The 20977-nt window shown below is 36.4% G+C and overlaps 1 protein-coding gene and 1 long non-coding RNA gene across 2 annotated transcripts; both read left to right on the top strand.

The window, feature by feature from the left end:
- The first annotated feature begins 79 nt into the window (after window positions 1-79).
- On the top strand, window positions 80-1885 carry LOC139187952 (uncharacterized). Its single transcript, XR_011570992.1, has 3 exons — window positions 80-215; window positions 833-896; window positions 1651-1885. It is a non-coding gene; the product is annotated as an uncharacterized lncRNA (long non-coding RNA).
- A 15492-nt stretch (window positions 1886-17377) lies between these two features.
- On the top strand, window positions 17378-18010 carry LOC103409265 (protein trichome birefringence-like 19). Its single transcript, XM_029107908.2, has one exon. The coding sequence runs from the start codon at window positions 17378-17380 to the stop codon at window positions 18008-18010; it is 633 nt and encodes a 210-aa protein (XP_028963741.1).
- The last annotated feature ends 2967 nt before the right edge of the window (window positions 18011-20977 follow it).

Here is a 20977-nt window from a genome sequence, read left to right on the forward strand (position 1 = left end):
ATGAAGCTCTCTGTAACTCACCCTCATTCTCTCTAATTTCTCGAGCATCACCACTCACAACACCATCTCTTACGACTTGGTTCAATACAAAATCACCAGAAATAGATAATGGGTTGCTTGAGGATCTCAACAGTGGCTCTGCATGGATCATCTGCGCATGGCAGAGTTTCGAACTCACTGAACCGTGAGCTTCGAGTCTTCCCCGTCGATTCCAGGTGAAACATCTGCCTCATTTAGTGTTTAATCCAAGGTTTATGAGTGATGTGGAGATAATTTCGAGCTCTAACTCTTGCATGCATGTTTATACTTTTTTCCCAGTTTCGACTAGGGTGAAATGTGAACAGTCGAACTCCGACAAGTTCGTGGGTGTGTGTATGGTATATGTGTGTGTTGTGCCGTGTGTGTGTGATGTGTATACTATGCACCCGTGTGAGTGTGTGTGTGTGTGTGTGTGTTGTTGTGTATGGGTGTGTGTGTGTGTTTAGTGCTTGTGTATGTGTATATGATGTGAGTGCATATGTGTGTGTATGGTGTGGCTGTGTGCGCATATGTGAGTGCATGTGTGCATGTGTGTTGTGCATGTGTGCATGTGTGTTATGCATGCATGTGTGTGTGCTAGCGTGTGTGTGTGTGTGTGTGTTGTGTGGGTTTGGGCTCAAGCCCAAACCACCCCTTTGTTCCTAAACTATCCAAACCCAAAACCCAATAGGTCCTAGCCCTATTTAACCTAAACCTAAACCCTAATCCGGATCCAAACCCAAGACCCATTTCCATTTCTTGAAATTCTATAGTTGGGTAGTTTGATAAATTGTATATTTTTTTTTGTGCTTAGGTGAAGTTTCTAGTTGGGACCTCCTTAATCCTTTTCCGTACAATTCTGCTGCTACGGAGTATCTGTGAGTGGACCCCTTCTAAAATTTGCATAATTTTATAGTTTATTTGCATAAATGAAACGCATGCCTTACGAGTTTATGAACTGATTTTATGTTAAGCATGTTTATGGAATATGTTGTTTATCATCTCGTTTTTTGTGAGGAATTAATTATTAGCCTATATTGAACTATAGTTTGATATATTGTATTTTCTATAAAAACCATGAACTAGTAGACTATCTGATGGATGACGATAGGATGCTAGAACATGTTTTAGAAACCCTTTCTTATAGTATAGACGATGAATGACTTTATACTATGAAGTGGTTATTTATGAGAGGCGTAACCATTTGTGCGTACCTAGTGGATACTATGCCACCTGAGGCGAGGATCTGGTGTTGGCAGTTAGGCCGAGATAAATAATCCCTAGCTACGGGCTGAGGGACACAAAGCAAGCATTGGGCCGGGAGTTGGTAATCTCTGGCTACGGGCGCAGAGACCACAGTGCTGGCATAGGGCCGGGAGTTATATTTATTCAGTGATCTTACTGGCAGCACACCGCGCTTACGAGACGATCTGTGAGACGATTGATATTTTGATTTATGCGATATGTCTTTTGAGATGTTTTTGGCATGCTAGGATTTTCAGTAAACCTATCACTTATTATGCTAGTTGTTTTCTTTATATAAACTGTGGGGGTTAGTATCTTGATAACTGTTTTATTATTATTGTATATATGAACTTGGTCCACTCACCTTTGTTTTGCGCCCTCATTCAGGTCTTAGAAACGAGGACTACGACACAACGTACGAGGCATACAATCCCGGCATCCAGGCATTTCCGCGTCGGCATCTCCGAGTCCTTTCGGTGTAGGACCCACTCCTTTGTTCATTCAATTTTTACATTAATTTTTTTAGTGTTCTAGATTAGATGTGTGATCTGAACACATTCTTTAAATGCATATTCTTTATTCTTATACATCTTTAAGTTTTATCTATCCCTTGTTTTCAGCATTTGCACTCAATAAATGACTTTCGTCACCTTTGGGTGTCGGCCAGCATGTGCCTATCCTGGTATTCGGAGAATATCGGGATCGGGACGTGTCAAATATGCAAGGTCTGAAGATTTATAAATGAATATCATAAACCACCTCCAAAATATATATTTGATAGGACCTGCAAACAAAACAGATAAATCCACATATTACATGTACGGAAATTTCCGATGTGCAATATAATATCCATATGTGATTATAGATAAAAAGAAACTGACTCTGGTATGAACACACACACACATTGGTACTACACGAACAACCAAAGATAGGAAATTGAAAGTATTTCTCCAATGTGGGACTTGGGTGACGGTCGACGTTCCTGTCATGCATTCTCCAGCAAAATTATGCAAGAATCTCATAACTAGTAAACAAATAGAAAGCATGCATATATACGTATATGTGTGAACCTCAAGACCGCCAGATAGTATAAGCTTTTGAACTTGGGATGATGCAGAAACAAGATTATTGACAGTGTTATTGAAGGTTGCAGAAGAAATTAGGGTTTCAGGTGCAAGAAGCTTCAAGAAAGTGGAAGCTTAGTGATGAAGATTTGCAAGAAGCGTAGCAGCAAAGGCAAAAAGAGAGAGAGAGAATCTAGTCGTTAGACAGAGGCGGGTGATACCATGTTTGGAAAAGAATATCTTTTCATTCAATGAATAATTTTACAAGATAGTTGTATATATACAACTCATTTACATGTGTCACTACCAATCACTCTCCAACTAACTAACTACACACCTCAACCAAACGAACAGATATCCAACTAACTCTCTAAGTATTATCCAACTAGTTCATTTACATAATTACCCTCAATAGTCAGAAGAGGAAAGATGTCAATCAAAATTTTCTCGGTGATTTTATTAACTTCCCAATCAAGAAGTCGTAGGTTCAAGGCAAAAATCTTTATCCAACTCACAACATTGTCGAGCCGTATTGCCCTGCAGTATTGGATCTTCAAATTCTCTAGTCTCGTCCCACTGATGTCCAAACTGTTTATCACTATTCCGGATATTTGTACATCTTTGAGGTTGGGACTTCTAACTATAAGATCATGACTCATATTTTTACAATATTCTACAGTCAATCTCTCAATAGAAGGGAATGAAGAACTGGTAAATAAATCCACATCGTCCAAAGCACTATCCGAGAAATGCACACCGGTTAGAGACAATGAGTGAAGGGAACAGAGACCACTCTTAGAACTAAGTTTTAATAAAATTGGCCGCCCTATGCATCTATATTGTAGAGCTCCCGTTTCCAATTGGAGACTCCTTAGAGCAACTCCACCCTTGTAGCCCTCCCCCCTGGCAATCAACTATTGAATTCACCCTATTGAACAGTAACTGCCTTTAATGAATAGTAACTGACATTAATGAACAGTAATTATCTTTTGCATCTCCACCCTTGGAGCCTTCCCCCTGGCAATAGGTAATAAAATATTAGTTTTTTTTGTTTGTTTAAATAATACAAAATAAAAAAAAACATGGAAATGGGGTTGCAGGCCCTCGGGCTGACACAAAAAAACATAAAAAAATGCATGGCCCTCGGGCTGCAGGCCTGTCAATTCCCCACCCCCCTTGTGCTCGGGCTCCCACCCTCACTCGGGCTCTCCAAGGCTGGAGGGTTGTCCACCGGGCCTCGGGCCCTTTCCTGGTGCCTATCCCCTGAGCAATCCACAAGGGTGGACTTGCTCTTAAAGAATCGCATTCAATTAAACAATATGGAATTTCACAATTATCTCTCGGCCAGATTTCAAGACTAAGTTCCTCAACTCTATGCTTCACCACCCGACCAATGAATTCATTCAAATCAGAACAACTCATATGGCCCAAAACACGAAAAACCCTTATATTAGAGTTGTCATGGCGGCGGGGCAATGCTGTGGTTATGGACTTCATTGCTTTATTTGCTGATCAAGTATTTTCTCATTAACCAAATATTTGGGATAGGGCATTGGAAAAACCTCAGAGAAGTCAAGGACAGGATAGGAGGCCCATAGATAACTCCATCTTCTAGATAAAACACTGGTTTGTGCAATGGTTTTGATGGGTAACAAGGAAATTGTCTGATGTAATATAGCATCTGGAAGATTGCTAATTCTGTCACTGTTTCGATCATGAGGTTTGTTTTCTTCCTCCTCTCCCGGCTCTGAAGCTCTACTACTTTTCGAGTTTTACTCCTCATGAGATTTGTTTTCTTCCTCCTCTCCTCGCTCTAAAGCTCTACTACTTTTCGAGTTTGAGTACTCCTCATGAGGTTCGTTTTCTTCCTCCTCTCCCAGCTCTGAGGCTCTACTACTTTTCAAGTTTGAGTAGTCCTCATGAGGCTTGTTTTCTTCCTCCTCTCCCCGCTCTGAAACTCTACTACTTTTCGAGTTTGAGTACTCCTCGCAGCGGGATGCTTTGTTTCCCATGGCCTAAAGTATAATGCTAGGGTTTTTGAGAATTTGTTTTGCGTTTTTGTTAGGTTGAGACTTTTGGGGTTCTTGTACATATGCATGACTAATATATAGGCTGGCGGATGGATCTGCCTCTCTGACATGAGCCAAATTAGGGAAATAATACATACTCCAAAAGGATCTAAAGAATCAAACCACTTTTGGTGGTAAGAAAGGCTCCGTATATCTTTTTCCTTTTGTTTTAGGAATGTGTAAGTAAATGCGTGAATGAAAGATGTTAGTTCCGTTTGCTCTATGAAATTGAGTCCAATCTCACATTTATATTTATGGAGCCAGTCCCATAATTTACGATGCAAACTTGGTGATTAAGTTTGAAATCCTTATCTATTAGTTCCCCTTTTTGTTGATATTTTCATAAATTTGCGCAGGCAAGAAGGATTCTATCTCTTTTTTAGTTATTTTTTGTTATAAAAATATTTTGGCAAATTAAGTTTAAAAGATATTAAATTCGAATGAACGTTTTGAACATTAAATTCAAAGGAAAACCGTGAAAAATCTGCATTATATTCGATGGAAACGTTTAAATCAAATGCTAATAATAATTCAACTGGAATAAAAATTGGGGCGGTGAAGAAGAAAGCATACGCAGGGAAGAGGGAGCAAAGATTCTTTCTCGAATTTGATTTGCTAGACAACCGAGATCACATGGTGGCACAATCCTTTTATTTTTCCTCTTCTATTCCTTCCTCTGATCTGAAGAGGAGTCTGCCAAGGGTTGTAGAGGCTGACGGCACAGAAGAGGGCACATCACAAGGGGTTTAGCGGACTTCAGAAGATTGCACATTGCTCACACTTATCGACACCAGTCGATCAATCGTGTATCTGTACATAGTTTTTTAAACTTATGCATATGGATCATATTTCAATGCGAGACCAGTAATTAACTCAATATATATAAATAGATATTTGTGATAGTAGATGCAACAGACTCCTCGACAACAAGTGAAATTCACAGTGAACGGTGCCAACATTTGCACCACATCGACAAGCTGATCTTCACCCTGATCATTTGACAGCAGGCTGTCAATAGTTGCCATCATATGCCACAAGGCATTCGCGTCAGTGACTAGAACCCCAGAGAAATGCATCTTTCTCCCTGAGATTCTCTGTCTCTTCTCAGACCTTGAGGTAAATTCTTAAGGATGAAACTCTTGAAGGTTTAAGGGCTGGTTTGGTATTGCTGTGCTTTGAAAAAAAGCTGTTGTGAGAATAAGCGGCTGTGCTGTGAGAATAAGCGGCTGTGAAATAAATTAGCAGAGTGTTTGATAAACTTTTTTGTAAAAGTGCTTTTGGAAAAAAAAAACAGTTTGATAGTGGGTCTTTTCATTAAAAAAGCATTGTAGCTCCGTGTGCTTTGAAAAAAAAGCTAGTTTTTCAAAGCTACAAATAGCAGCTTCAGCTTTTTCCTTTAATTTCAGCTTATTCTCACAGCAGCTTCCAAAATAAGCCTTTTTTTTCAGTTTACCAAACACCTAAAACCCTCACAGCTTTTTTTCATAGGTGCTTTTTTTTTAAGCACCTCACTCCCAAACCACCCCTAAGTATGCTTCCATCAGCGCAACACACCCATGAGCCTCACAAAAGAAAATCTGGAGGTCTTCAATTAGTGTCGCCAACCGAATTTGGAGACTGTCGTTATGCTATGCCCTCTTCTATGCCGTCGGCCTCTACAACCCTTGGCAGTCGGACTCCTTTTCTTCAGATGCAGGCAAAGAAGAAAAAGAAAATGGATTGTGTCTTCATGTGAACTCGTTTGTCTAGAAGCTTTTTATTTCATTTGACATATTAATTATTAAATGCCGAAGCATGTAATGAACTTTATTAAAATTACATTTCAATTCCATAGAAATTTTCCTTCTTTTTTTTTTTTTTTGCAAAATTTAATTAGCGTATTTCGAATTCCTTATCTGAAAATTGATTTGGTTGATGAATGTGCCTAAGACCATGCAATATAGATCCAAATTAAAAGTATAATATTCTAGGTTGAATTCGATTAAAAGCATTCAAACAGCAAGTACAAAAAAAAAATGTGTGTTTATGCATACCAAATAAATTATTTGATTATTTTTTTTTTGGTCAATCAAATATATTATTCGATGAATTTGAAAATTGTCGTTAACTGAACCCTGTATGAAATATTTTAATGCAAAATTATTTAAAATATAAGTAATAATTACAGAAGAAACTAAGAGTAACTAGAAATACATACACGTTGCTACAATTCAGCTAGGGTTTAAAGAACAGGATTTACAAGCCTGCTAGCTAGAGATAGAGAAGTTTTTAGGTTATCTTCAATGGAGAAGGCTAAATAGGTCAAAAGCTAAAAAATGGCATTATTTGCTCAAAAACTAATCTTCAATCAATGACTAGGCTTAATTCTATGGAGCTCATCGAGCTATTATTTAGCAAAAGGGGCATCAGGCTGATCAAATATAGTCTCCTCCTTAGCCATTTTTTGGGGCCAAGCTCCTCAGTTACAATAAATGGAAAGGAGATATGGCAGTTGTGGTCTTGAATCTTCTTTCTCCATTTGGTTTCTGGGTGGTTTCTGCCATGCAAATGAACACATACCAGTTTCGGCTATGGTAGAAAACAAAAACCAGGCTCTTTAAACGTCGACCTCTCTTTTTCGACCTCTCATTTTCGTCCTCCCTCGTAAATCATTGTTCATACCACACATTTTGCAGAAGAAAAATGAGGATTCTCTACCCTCCTAATCTCTCTTTCCTTCCCTCTGTAAGACTAAACTTATCATAAATATAAGTTAAGAGATTAAGCTCAGGAATCACAAATTTATACAAGTATTAAAATCACAATTCGATAAACACAATGACAAACTAACCCGTAAAAACAGTAGAAGAAGAAGCCAAACCAGACTTCTAAACAGTGCACCTTCTCCTCTCTTGCAAAACCAAAAGTACTCAAACTAACAATAGGTCTTAGTTTAATATTGAGCGTGTATTTTGTGAGAGCAGTGGCCACTATTTATAATTGATTAATCCTAATAATTCTCCTATTAGAAACACCATAGGATACCAGCTATGAATCCAAATCATATCTGAATTACAATCCTACAAGTATTAGGATAGTTTTAAGCTTTCTAGCAAGACTATTCTATGTCAATTGAAACACTACAACTGGCTATAATATTCAGTTTCATACTCATATTCTAACATTCTCCCACTTGAGTATGAAACATATTAATCACACAGTCTTTCATATTCATAGAAATGATCGCCAAATCTTTTGGATAGCAAAAGCTTAACCTCACATACAACTTACCAATGCATTTTAAAGTATGGAACTTAATAATCTTTTCTATTACATCATAGAATTAACCCAAAAATCACAACATACTTAATTTGCACTTTGTAATTATGTGAACGTTGTGTAGCAAAACCAAACCAATTTGCTCCCACTCATCTAGGCCATACTTGACACAACCAAGTTAAGTACAAGTTAATATCAACTGCATTAACTAACAATCATTGCAATACACTGAATGACTTATCAGAATCTACATAGGAAACCAAATTCGTGTAGTTTCAATCCAGTTCCTTAGCATTCTTATCATATGACCTTCTATTCTAGTTTGAATCATACAAGCTGTCAAAAATCAATACCAACTTACTATCATGCTCATATCTTTATATCTTATATTCTCCCACTTGAGCATGAACTACGCTAAATTTTCAGCTTCGCAAACTTTTAATAGAAATGATCAATGTGATCATTTAGTCTCATCGCATAAGAAATTCACATCACATACATTATATCTATACATTTCAAAATGTAGAATCAAAGAAACATTGCTGCAACCAATATGCAAACAGATTCCATGATCACATGCATCCAATTTGTATATATAAAAATGTGTTTTTACTTGACCAGAACAAACACATAAAATAGTTTGCTCCCACTATATCAAGTCAAGTTTAGCTCCAACAAATAGCACTAAACTTCTCATTACTTAAACTAATTAAGTAAGATAACTAATTCAACCAATTGCTTCAATAAAACCATAAATTGGTTTTCAAGCATCCAAATGAATTATAATGGCCAGCTTAAATACTCTTAGCCTTATGCTTACATTCAAACATATGATTCTCCCACTTAAGTATAAGCAAAATGTATTGCACAACCAATAAAGAAACCAGAGATATGAACCAATTGGTTCCCAATTCCTCACCAATTGCATAATCTTAGTTTAGTCAATATACACCTAAACCATTATGCAAATAGTCTATGTATCAAAAGATAGTCACAATCCATTCGGAAAAACTTATCTCACATAAACCCAAAATCACCAGTTTCAACAATTATCAAAATCAAAATAGCAAGCACAATATTTTTGCATTCAATTTGATCCTAACTAATTCAATATCTAGTTCAATATCCATCGAGCAAGATCAACCAAATTTTGATAATGTCTGGATATATATCACAACAATATGTCTTGATTAAAACGAGATAATCAAGACCACTATTTCTTTTGGAATCTCAAAATTCATTTTCCTCCCTATTTGAGATTTCAATCAAAACATAATTGCGGAAGCATGCATCATAAATGAAATCACAAATACACCTATACAATAAGAATGCATCTTAAACTCCATGATTTTCACAATACAATAAGCACATGCTTTCTTATGAATTCATAAATTAAATCAATATGCATTCGGCAATGTCAATTTGTGTTGTACAAAAATATGGACAACATGTCACATAAGCTAATTTGTTTCTCATTCCTGCATATAGATGACACAAGCTAATTCTCAAAATTTATAGCTTGACCTATATAATCATACAAGTAAATTTTTAAGGCTACGATCAATATATATAGCCACAAAATCTAATTTGGGTCAACTAATGAAAAATAAGATCATTATAAGATAAAACCCAATGTATACAAATCCGCCATATATGCACAATAATGATTCTAGCCAAAACATATTTCACATATATATGTTCATTCAGATACATGCACCAACACATTATGCATCCATGTATATATTAAAATAGATTTGTGTTTGTGCTTCTTTATACTTGGAAGCCCCTTGATATTATATAATATAACTTTTATTATATAATATCCATCAAAATATAATTGATGCACGACACTCAATTTTACAAGCAAAATGACACGATATAACAAATGTTCGAAACTGAGAAGAAAGGTTTAGCAGAAAAGGATTCAAGATAAAACCTTATGAAAGCCCTAATTCATCATGCTCTAACTCATCACACTATAATCATGCATATAAGAGAACAAATTAATCATGCATGAAACAATGAACTGAGTTACCTAAATGCATCACCGGACCCATATTTGTTGACCCGACCACAAATCAACAAAACAAATTATCCATCAATCCTCGAGACCCATCCATGTGGATTATCATCACCACAGATTCTGACACGCCCCAACCCCGATATTCCCCGAATACCAGGATAGGCACGTGTTAGCCGACACCCGAGGGTGACGAAAGCCATTTATTGAGTGCAAATGCTGAAAACAAGGGATAGATAAAACTTATAAATGGTAAATAATAAGGAAAATGCATTTAAGGAACGTGTTCAGAGTACACATCTAACTAGAATACTAAAAGAATTAATATAAAAATTGAATGAACACAGGAGTGGGTCCTACACCGAGAGGCCTCGAAGATACCGATGCGGAAGTGCCTGGATGCTGAGATTGTATGCCTCGATTATAAGTCCTGAAGGGGGCGCAAAACAAACACGAGTGGACCAATTTGATATATATAATAAAACAGTTATCAACATACTAACCCCTAGATTTTATGAAAACACATATAATGTAAAACATAGGTTTTCCGAAACCTAGCATGATGTGCAGTATCTCAAATCATAACTTGTATATATAATAATCGCTAGTGAATTGTCCGATAACCCCCAGGCCCCATGCCGGCTCCCCGTCTCTGAGCAGACAGTCAGAGGAAAATACACTTTAGGCCCCATGCCGGCTCCCCGTCCCTGGTCTTAAATGCTAGAGGAAACACCCTCCAAGCCCTATGCCAACACCAAACCGTCGCCCAGGACGGACCGGAATCTATCCCTACATCCTGTAGCGGAAATGACCACTAGGTAAGTACAAAACCATTGAATATATCAATATTGAAAAACAACTTCATAGTATAAAGTCATCCATCATCTATACTATAAAGAGGTGTTCTAAACATGTTCTAAATATCATATCGTCATCCATCAGATATTCTATAAGAACATGGGTTATAGGAAAAATAGTAATAATTCAATCTAGCCTCAGTAAGCATGTTATCTCATAAAGTACTTCATAAAACATAAGTATTAAATCATGCTTTTCATGTATGCATTTCTATTATTAAAACATGTTTTTGAAGGGGTACACTCACAGTACTTCACCGCCGAAGAGCCACGCAACTAGCAACCACGAAAACGTCACAAATATTGCCCCTAAGCACATAAATGGTCCAATTAATAAAAGTGTATTATAACAATTGAATTTGGAAAAACGGACGTTGGAAACAGATTCAGAATGTCGAATTACCCTAAAAAGGGTCCCGAACGAAAACCCGAAAAGTCAATGTTGACCGGGGGTCAACGGTCAAATTAGGTCTAACGGGTTTTAGGCTTGAAATCCGGATTAGGGTTTAGGTTTAGGTTGAAATAAGGTTAGGATCTATTGGGTTTTGGTTTTGGATATGTTAGGTACAAAAGTACAAAAGGGGTGGTTTGGGCTTAAGCCCAAATCCACACACAACACACACACACTCACACACACACACACACACACACTCACAGCCCAAAGGCCTCACAACCAAAAGGGTTGGGCTCGGCAGGGAAGGCCGAAAGGGCTTGGGTTTGGTGGGTCGCCGGACCCAATGGGAGAGAGAGCCGAAAATCGGCTGGAAAATGCACAACCTTTAAACGGCCATAACTTTGTCCAAACTCAACGAAATCAAGTGATTCAAAAATGACAGTTGTAGCCCTCGAAGAGACGAAGATAATGGTACCTCACATGACATCTAACTCACTGTGGTTTGGCCGGAAAATACCTTGAAAGCCTTGGAGGTCGCCGGAAACTGGGTAAGATTCAAATGAGTATAACTTCTTCAATACTCAACGAAATTGAGTGAAAAAAAGGAAAGCTTTAGTACTCGACGAGACGAAGAGATTGATACCTTGCACGCCGGCCAACTCACAGTGGTTTGGCCGGAAATTATCTCGAAATTGACGGTGCTCGCTGGAAAATTTGGAAAAGCTTTCCCGAGCAATTTTCTGTAATTCAAACGTATACACAACTTAAAACAAGCTTCAATCTAACCCTAAAACACATCCCAATGGTTTCTAGAAGCTTACCAACGTTGAAAAATCCATAAACTCATCGGGAAAGACGATGAACAGTACCAGCCGAATGGAAGAGAAAGGTTTGAGGTGTCCTTTCTTCGATTCTAAGCTCACTAGGGTGCTAATGGAGATGTTGATGTTGTTGTGGTGATGTTTGTTGGTAAGAAAAGCCCTTGGAGGGGCTGAGCTAGAGAGAGCCAAGAGAGTGTAAGGGTGAGTGAGGGAGAAGAGAGAAATAGAGACTTTTCAGAAGAAAGAAGAAAAAAAATAAAAGAAAGGGAAAGGGAACGGGGGACAAAACATGGGGTGGGCCCCTTGGGCACACCATTTAAGACCTAAAAACAATTTTAAAAGCAAGATAATCTCAAACTTAGTGAAAATACAATTTAAATTAGGGGTGGGTGTAACAAATTCCAGTGGACCCGTATCATCGCAGATTATCGAAGTACATCGCCATTGTTACAGACCCGCCGAACCAAAATCATCACCAAAGTGATGGCCTGAATCCCGTCAACACAAATTCCCAGCAAAAAGACAAACCGTAAACGTTAATATCTCTTGGAAAAACAAAAAACTTATTAATGTCTTCAAACCAAGATTTCATCTTTCTAAAATCTTACTTATATTTGGTCTGTACAAAGGCATATTTTATGAACATCTTTATAATCAAATTTATTAATCCAAACCGATCAAACCCACAAAAACAATAACTTATGTACTCGCGTTCCATAATTACCCAATGAATCCTTGATTAATTCTTATAAAAATTCATCATCATGGAATCTAACACACAGAAGAAAAATTAATAGTTGCTGAAGCTTAATAGTTCAATTTTACCAAATTGAATTCAACATTTAGCCATCATTCGTTTGGCAAGCAATCACAAATATTACAAACCTATATTGCGGCAAACATGATATGCATATAACAAACTCAATTCAAAACCTACATAGTATCTCACAAACTAAGCTTGACCACTGCTAATTTACCATCACGTCTTTTGCTGCTTTTTTTTTTTTTTTTTTTTTTTAACTTTCAATTTGAATTCAAGAGCAACAATCTTAGGCTCTGATACCACAAATAAGTTTAAACTTATCATAAATATAAGTTAAGAGATTAAGCTCAGGAATCACAAATTTATACAAGTATTAAAATCACAATTCAATAAATACAATGACAAACTAACCCGTAAAAACAGTAGAAGAAAGAAGCCAAACCAGACTTCTAAACAGTGCACCTTCTCCTCTCTTGCAAAATCAAAAGTGCTCAAACTAACAATAGGTCTTAGTTCAATATTGAGCGTGTATTTTGTGAGAGCATTGGCCACTATTTATAATTGATCAATCCTAATAATTCGATCCTATTAGAAACACCATAGGATACCAGCTATGAATCCAAATCATATCTGAATTACAATCCTACAAGAATTAGGATAATTTTTAGCTTTCTAACAAGACTTTTCTATGTCAATTGAAACACTACAACCGGCTATAATATTTAGTTTCATACTTATATTCTAACACCCGCTTCTCCTATTTGAACGGTTACAGTTTAACCATGTCAACATCTTATATTGATTTTTTATAAAGACAATAAGACAAAAAAAATATGTAAGAGGAGGAGAGGGAAGGGGATGGAAATACGAGAGGAGGGAATCTTACTCCTTTAAGGTACAAGAACATAGGTCATGGCACATGTGAAGTAAAAGAGTGTGTTCTCATAATCTTCATGAACCAACACGGAGAGAGGAGCAGGGTGAAAAATGAAAGAAAAGAGCAGGGTGAAACCACCGCAAACAATATCACTAGGTGAAAAACCCCTGCAAATAATATCACTAGGCGGAAAAAGACAGAAAAGAGCACAGTGAAAAGCCACCGCAAATAATATTGCTATGGCTAATTCATTGCCTGGCGTATTCTTTACATGTATTATTAAATCATCAGTGTAGATACTAAGTTGCATATTGATGATGAACTGTTAATTTATTTCATACATTTAGATGATTAAATGATATTCCATTCGAATAATCTTTTGTATGAATGATCTTCAAATAAATATTAAGAGATAGAGTGATTCCGATTTTAAATGTTTTTATGGTAAATACACTTTATAAACTTATAAGTAGATGAATGAGTTCATCGTCTTAAAGAGGAATGCATGCTTTATCTTTATCTCTAATGAACATGCTGCTCCGGCAGCAAAATTGCCCCATTGCTTAACGTACAGCCTACCCTTCACCCTATTATTTTTTAAAAGAGAACTTAAACAATTATAGCAATTATATCCAGCCCCATTTTTTCAGGTACTGAGCTATACAAAACTGTTTAATGCTTTACTCCAATGGAGGATGAAAAGGACTTGGTGTTGGTGATAGTAGAGGTGATGAGATTGATTTTACTGGCCTCTATCTCACAACTTTTTCAACCACGAATATATTTGTTTTGAAGCTATTGGTCCCATTTGGTTGTAGTTTTGTATACAGAGGGATATTGCACAAGTTTTAGATTCTCTGTAATTGGAAAAGCATTAAATGGCTATCATTGTCCTTTTACTTTGCGAGATTATTCCACACAACGTATATACTTATATAAGGGTAATGTTAAGAAGACTAACTTTTTAAACTAATTTTTTTAGATCATATGACATGTTTGTTGATGATTGTTAGAAATGTAATTCTCAGGACATGATGATGTTGGTTCTTTCTTAAAAGACATACTATGTTGATAAACCATCAATATTTTTTTTTCCTTAAAAAGAAGGAAACAACTGATGACAAACCACAGTTATTCAACCTTCTGAGCCCAGAGGAGGCTAGTTGGGAATTGCAACCTACCTGTGGCCATGATCAAGCATATTCACAGCTTACAAAATATCAGAACCCATCAATAATACTGTTAAACAACATTTCAATGTATATCAAAATAAACAAACCATCAACTTGTTATATTTACACGTTATTGACATTATCGATACAAATTTTGTCCTTTTAACTTAATAAGGACGGACGTCGTGCACAACTAATCGGTAAAAAATGTGCAATTGTATTACACTATTGTAAATTTCATATATCAACATTACTAGGTCACCCTGTTTACCTGTCTACAGTGAATACCCATTTTAATTGTTCGTCTCAATTCACTTCAGAAACGATTTGAATAGACAGCCTGTCAAGGTAAATGCGATAGCAACCAAGCAACTCTTGGTGGCAAATAAGTTAATAACTCAATCTTTGATAACGAGAATGTGGTTTCGGGTTATAACAGTGTTTTACCTCTATTAAATCACACTTCAAAGAAAACTACCGTCACTATGCTATGCATAATTTTGTTCCCGATGATAAGTAAAGTCCATAGACATGTAGCCAAAGCTGCATTATTGTCAAACCAAACATTGACGATGTGAACAGTGGAGACCACGAGCCTAATCTGAGAACTTTCCACTTTACAATCATTTCTGACTTCACTCTCAAGCCACTGCAGACCTGGCCATCATACTCCAATCACTTCTGGCACAAAGTACCTGATGACCATCCATATGAAATAAGCCAAAGTATACATGCACTCAATTATTGTTGGCAAGATTTTATCCCAAGAATGAATGAATCAAATTCATTTTGGCTAATTCTGAAGCAGATGCGAGTTTGTTTTATAAATGAAACAAGAGCGATTTTCCATTACTAATGATAACATTAGCAATTACAAGGGTCGGCATATGGATACAATTTTCAGTGACCAAATATTTGATCAGAAGGTAATTCACACAAATAAACAATGACGATAATTCTCTAATTGGCTACCATAATCACACACACACTCACACTAGCACAAGCACCCCGGTACAAATATGCCACAAAGATGGCAGATGCAACATAATTATAGAGCACAAATAATGTCACCGCAACACAAACGATACCACATCAAATCATCGTTAACAAGTGAGGCTACATCAAAACCACATAGCTCACAAGCGGTTGTTTCCATCACTCGCTAGTCGAGATGTTATCCGGTTGATGCAGTACAAAGAAACCTACACTGACCTACACTAATCCGAGAAACGAAATCCTCTTATTTCTCGTCTCCAGCAATTGGCTCATCTCAACATGCAACTTTACCACTTCTATTGAGATCCGCCACAACTATGAGCCAAGCAAGGTAAGGCTACCATAGATCTGGTCAAGGAAGCTGATGCGATTTAAGCTGGTTAATTAGGATAGTGTACCAGCTCTTTGCACCTGAGTTCAAATCTCTTACAATACATTAGTGTAATTAAAAATAGGAAAAATTAGTATCCGGTCCCTAGTTTTTACTGTTCATTGACTAAGACCTTATTAGTTTTTAAATTTTGATTCAAGTCCCTAGCATTAATGTGATCATGAATTTACATGTTTATTATATAATTTTTTAATATAAAAATTAGTAATTAATTTAGGGTTTAATACTCACACCTCTATTAAACTTCTAATTAATTTTCAATTCAAACATTTCCAAAATAATAAAAAATTAAATTAAATTAAGTTTGTACCTATTAGTTTTTTTTTATATATAAAAAGATTCTCAATTTTTTAATCTTAAATGTACCCATTCATATAATTTTTCAATTTTTTAAATCTTAAATGTACCCATTCTCAAATATATCAATTTGTTATATGTAATATGTACCCTTTTTTTAATATAAAATCCATTCAAATTTTTTAATTCATGTTTAAACTTATATGGGTACATTCTTTTTCGTTGATTTGAGAATGTATCCATGTGTTGGTACAATAACTTTTTTTGTTAATTTTGGTTAATGTACCCATACATATATGTATATACACACACACAATATAATAGAGAGTATAATTTATATTTTATTATTTTTAATCCCATAAATTATGGGTTTTATTTAAAATCTCATTAATATAAACAATTACAAATTTCAATTTTGAATTTTGAATTAAAAAAATATAGTAACTTACATTATTACATTAATGTCAGGGACCTCAATCAAAAACTAAAAACTAACAAGGTTTCAATCAAAGAATGTTGATAGCTAGGGACCGCATCCAAAGTGTCCCTTAAAAATAATATCGCCAGAAAAAATAATTCTGAAAAGGTCAATAATGATCAAGTAATGAAAAACTTAGTGCACATGCACCTGTTTAGAAGGTAATTATCCCCAAATAATGTGTATGCAATTATATATGTAAGGTGGCTTTGCTATTTTTTGTCCAAGGTTGTATTTAATTATGAAAAATGATGCCCCACCAAAAGAAAAGTTGCTTCATAATTTGGTTGGTAACCCATACCATAACAAATTATTTGCTAATTTTCCTCAATTATCACATTATTATTGGACATATTACCCATATATAAATATATTTCAAGAATCCAATAATCTATAATCTTGCCTCACAATTCTCCACCATGAAGTTTCAAGCCATTGATCTGCCAAATGCAAAATACACACAACCAAACAACACCTACAAAAAAGGTATTCTTCTAGCCCTCACCTTTCTTCTGCTCACCACAATCCCTCTCTGCATAAACAACAGCACAACTTCTCCATTGCTATCTCCTAACAGCAACATTACCAGTGGATTAAAAACCATCGAAAACGAAGACCAATGCCAAATATTTACTGGGAATTGGATTCCATATCCAGATGGACCTGCTTACTACACAAGGCTTGGACGAGCCAGACAAGGCTTGGGAAACTGAGGTTGAAAATTTTGATTATGTCATCGTCTCAGCAGGCCAATGGTTCTTCCTGCCGCTGATATACTACGAAAATGGTCGCGTTATAGGGTGTCACAAGTGCGGACGAGACAACATGAAATCTTTTCTCACGCACTACGGCTACAATAAGGCATTCCAAACGGTATTCAGGACCCTTCAGAACCTCAAAAACTACAAGGGGGTGACATTTGTGAGGACGTTTTCGCCGGCACACTTCGAAAACGGGGCGTGGAACGAGGGAGGAAATTGTGCGAGGACAAGGCCTTTTTGCAAAGAAGAAATGAAGCTCGCTGGGCGTATTTTGGAGATGTATTTGGCACAAGTAGAGGAGCTAAAAGCAGCAGAAAAGAAAGGTATGAAAAGAGGCCTTGAATTTAGGTTAATGGATACAACTGAAGCTATGTTGCTGAGGCCTGATGGACATCCTAACTTCTACGGACACTCACCTCACCGGAACATGACTGTTGCTGACTGTGTTCACTGGTGTTTGCCTGGGCCCATTGATACGTGGAATGAGATTTTGCTGTATATGTTGAAATCCGGGCACAGAACATCCTGACGGGGGAAGAAGTTCCGTGCACTTTGAATGTTACTCTAGAAATATTAAATATCCCATAGTTAGTTTGAGATATCGTCATTGCAACATAAAAAAGTAAATTATAATAAAATGCTTGATGAAACATTATACGTCCACATTGTTTATATTTTATACACATTTATATTTTGTTTATTTCAATGTGATTATATATAATTAATGGGGCAGATTCGTGACATCTTTTTTTTTACATAATTGTTGGCATGTTGTTTTGGGACCCACTTTTTATTATATTTTAACGATCCAAACCGTCTATCTTATAGAACATTATTCCTAAATCATCCTCGCAAAAAATTAAACAAATCCAGACCATTAATACATTCATTTCTAATGAAAAAAATAGACAAATATGGTCCTACAAATAAACCCTAACCCCTTAATCCAACGTTCATATGTTTTCAGATTTAGGTGATTTTTGTTAGAGATGATCTTTCAAAGAATATCTTAAAGATAGATGGTTCGAATTATTAAAATACATTACGAAGTTGATCCCACAAAAAAAAAATGGGTCAAAGATTATGTAAAAAAAAAATTGTGTTACGGATACGCCCTCATAACTAATAATGATAAAAAAGTGCTCGATGCATGTGGTAGATACATAGATTTGAGTTATTATGATTATGCTAGCACTATATTGGTGAAAAAGACAACGTACTTGCAAAAATTTGCTGGTGTTTGCTGGCTACTGGTATATTTTTGTATTAAGTTTAGGTGAGTAGTTTACTTCCTAATATTTCGAAAGCGTATGGACAATCGGACGACAGCGAAATTTTGTTGTTCATTACAGTATTAATTTCGGTGTTACATGAAATATGATTCTCAAACGCACCATTTGTTCTTACACACAAACTTTAATTTTTTAGCGTGATGATGATGTTATTAATTTAAGTTTTATAATATTAATGGATATATACTAGCGTTGATATAATATGATCATGAGATAAAGCACATCTGTAAGGCTGAATGATTGTAGTTTTTCTATGGCATTCTACCCTTTTGGGGTTAGAAAAACTTACAGAGGCATTTCATCTTTCTCTGGCCACCATTGTGTGATTCACCAACGGCAAAAATCGAACCCAAAACATGTCGTGTGAGATACAGGTCTAGAATTCGTTCTACCACTTTGGTGATTGGAATATTGGGATTCAGGTTGGACGAACTGACCAACGCAAAGTCTTATTTCAGTTTTGAGTAAAAACTTAAGTTGACGAATTTAGCAAGTTGAGCAAATGTAAAATAATTTCTTAACTCACATGTTGAGTAATCTATTCAGGCAAACACAGCCTTCTGAAATAGTAAAAGAATGACCACTCTCAATATATAATGAGTAAACTGTCGATTTGCCCCCTGAACTATCACCCAACTTTCGATTTGCCCCCTGAACTTTTTAATTGGAAAATTAAGGACTTAAACTAATTTTTTTGGCCGATTTGCCCCCTGCTGTTAATTTTTCATTCATTCCATCCAAATTTCTGTTAAATGGAAGCATATGCACAACATGTGTGGGTAGTTCGATCACTTCATTCTTTAAAATAATTGAAAACCTTAGATTTCTAAAATATAAACCTATGCAAATATGTGTGATTCTATAGTTTTTTTGTCTGAAGGTCTAGTGAAATGACGCTTTTGTCCACAAATGAGAGTTACGTGGTTTGCACATGATAAGAGTTAACGTTAATTTGGATGAAATTTATGAAAAACTAACGGTAGGGGGAAATCGGCCAAAAAAATTAGTTTAAGTCCTTAATTTTCCAATTAAAAAGTTCAGGGGGCAAATCGAAAGTTGGGTGATAGTTCAGGGGGCAAATCGACAGTTTACTCATATATAATTAGTGCATTACTATTACCATGTGTTGATATTTAAAAGGAGAAATTTTAACATCTGTCCTTTCAAATCAGTTGGCTTATGAGGCACATTTACACATGCTCTTGAAGTTCCACAAAAAATCCCTATATCGTATTCACGTACTTCAGAATTGACTTCATTCCGAATTTACGCATAAGGAGAGGCGGATATAAGATTCTTCCATACAAGGGCATGCACCAAAATGAATTTGCCTAGATTAGGCCCTTGGAGATACACCTGAACCTCCATCTCTATATGTAAAACCTATTGGAATCGCATCCCAGGAACAACATGACCATAAATTTGTCACTAGAGAGCCACATTTGCCCAAATACCTGAATCAGATTATCCTCACAGGCTTCACTAGAGCAACTGCATGATGATCCCATGCTTCTTCGAGCAGCAATAGGCAGGCTTCCCTCAGATTCAAAAGATGAAAATAATGACTCAGAGAATGACAGAAATTGCCGAGAGTTCAAGTGACGATGTTCAATCAGCTGCATAAGATGTTGCAGATATGAAGAAATGGTGCTATGCTTGGAAAGTTTGAACAACATGGAGGAACTTTGACGATGATATTCAAAAGCTTGTGAAGCTTTTCCACGGTGATGCAACTTGGAGAAAGCTATTTGCGAGCATGCCTGATAACAGGAAGAAACCTTTCATCCTTGGGCTTGGTTCACGTAATGATTCAGCAGTACGCTTGATTATGTTTAGCAGCGCGCAAATTTAGTTCTACTAGTCCAAGTTTTTTTGTTAATCGAAGCTTATCTATTTCTTTCTTAGTACGGTTTTTTTGCAGTCAATTGCCCTTCTCGTTTTCATAAACAAAAAATAGACTACCATACACTCCCCTTGCCGGCTAGCTACCCTCACCTACCTCATCTATAGGCATTTCTATCCACCCGCGCGTCTCATGACTGTAATGGTTGGGGGTTGGCTCTGCTCGCTGGTTGTGCTGCGTGAGCCTCCATGGTAGCTTTGGCTGCCTTCTTTCTCTTTCGCTCTCTATTCGCTCGCTCTCTGCTTCCTCAGCTATGAAAGAAGACGCGCCTATCAATCCACAACGTCACAATGAATTTGTT

This window comes from Malus domestica, chromosome 09, assembly GCF_042453785.1.
Source record: "Malus domestica chromosome 09, GDT2T_hap1".
NCBI lineage: Eukaryota > Viridiplantae > Streptophyta > Magnoliopsida > Rosales > Rosaceae > Malus > Malus domestica.

Bases quoted from the DNA above. Each gene is read 5' to 3' on its own strand.
- LOC103409265 (XM_029107908.2), top strand. From the start codon at position 17,378: ATGGACCTGCTTACTACACAAGGCTTGGACGAGCCAGACAAGGCTTGG.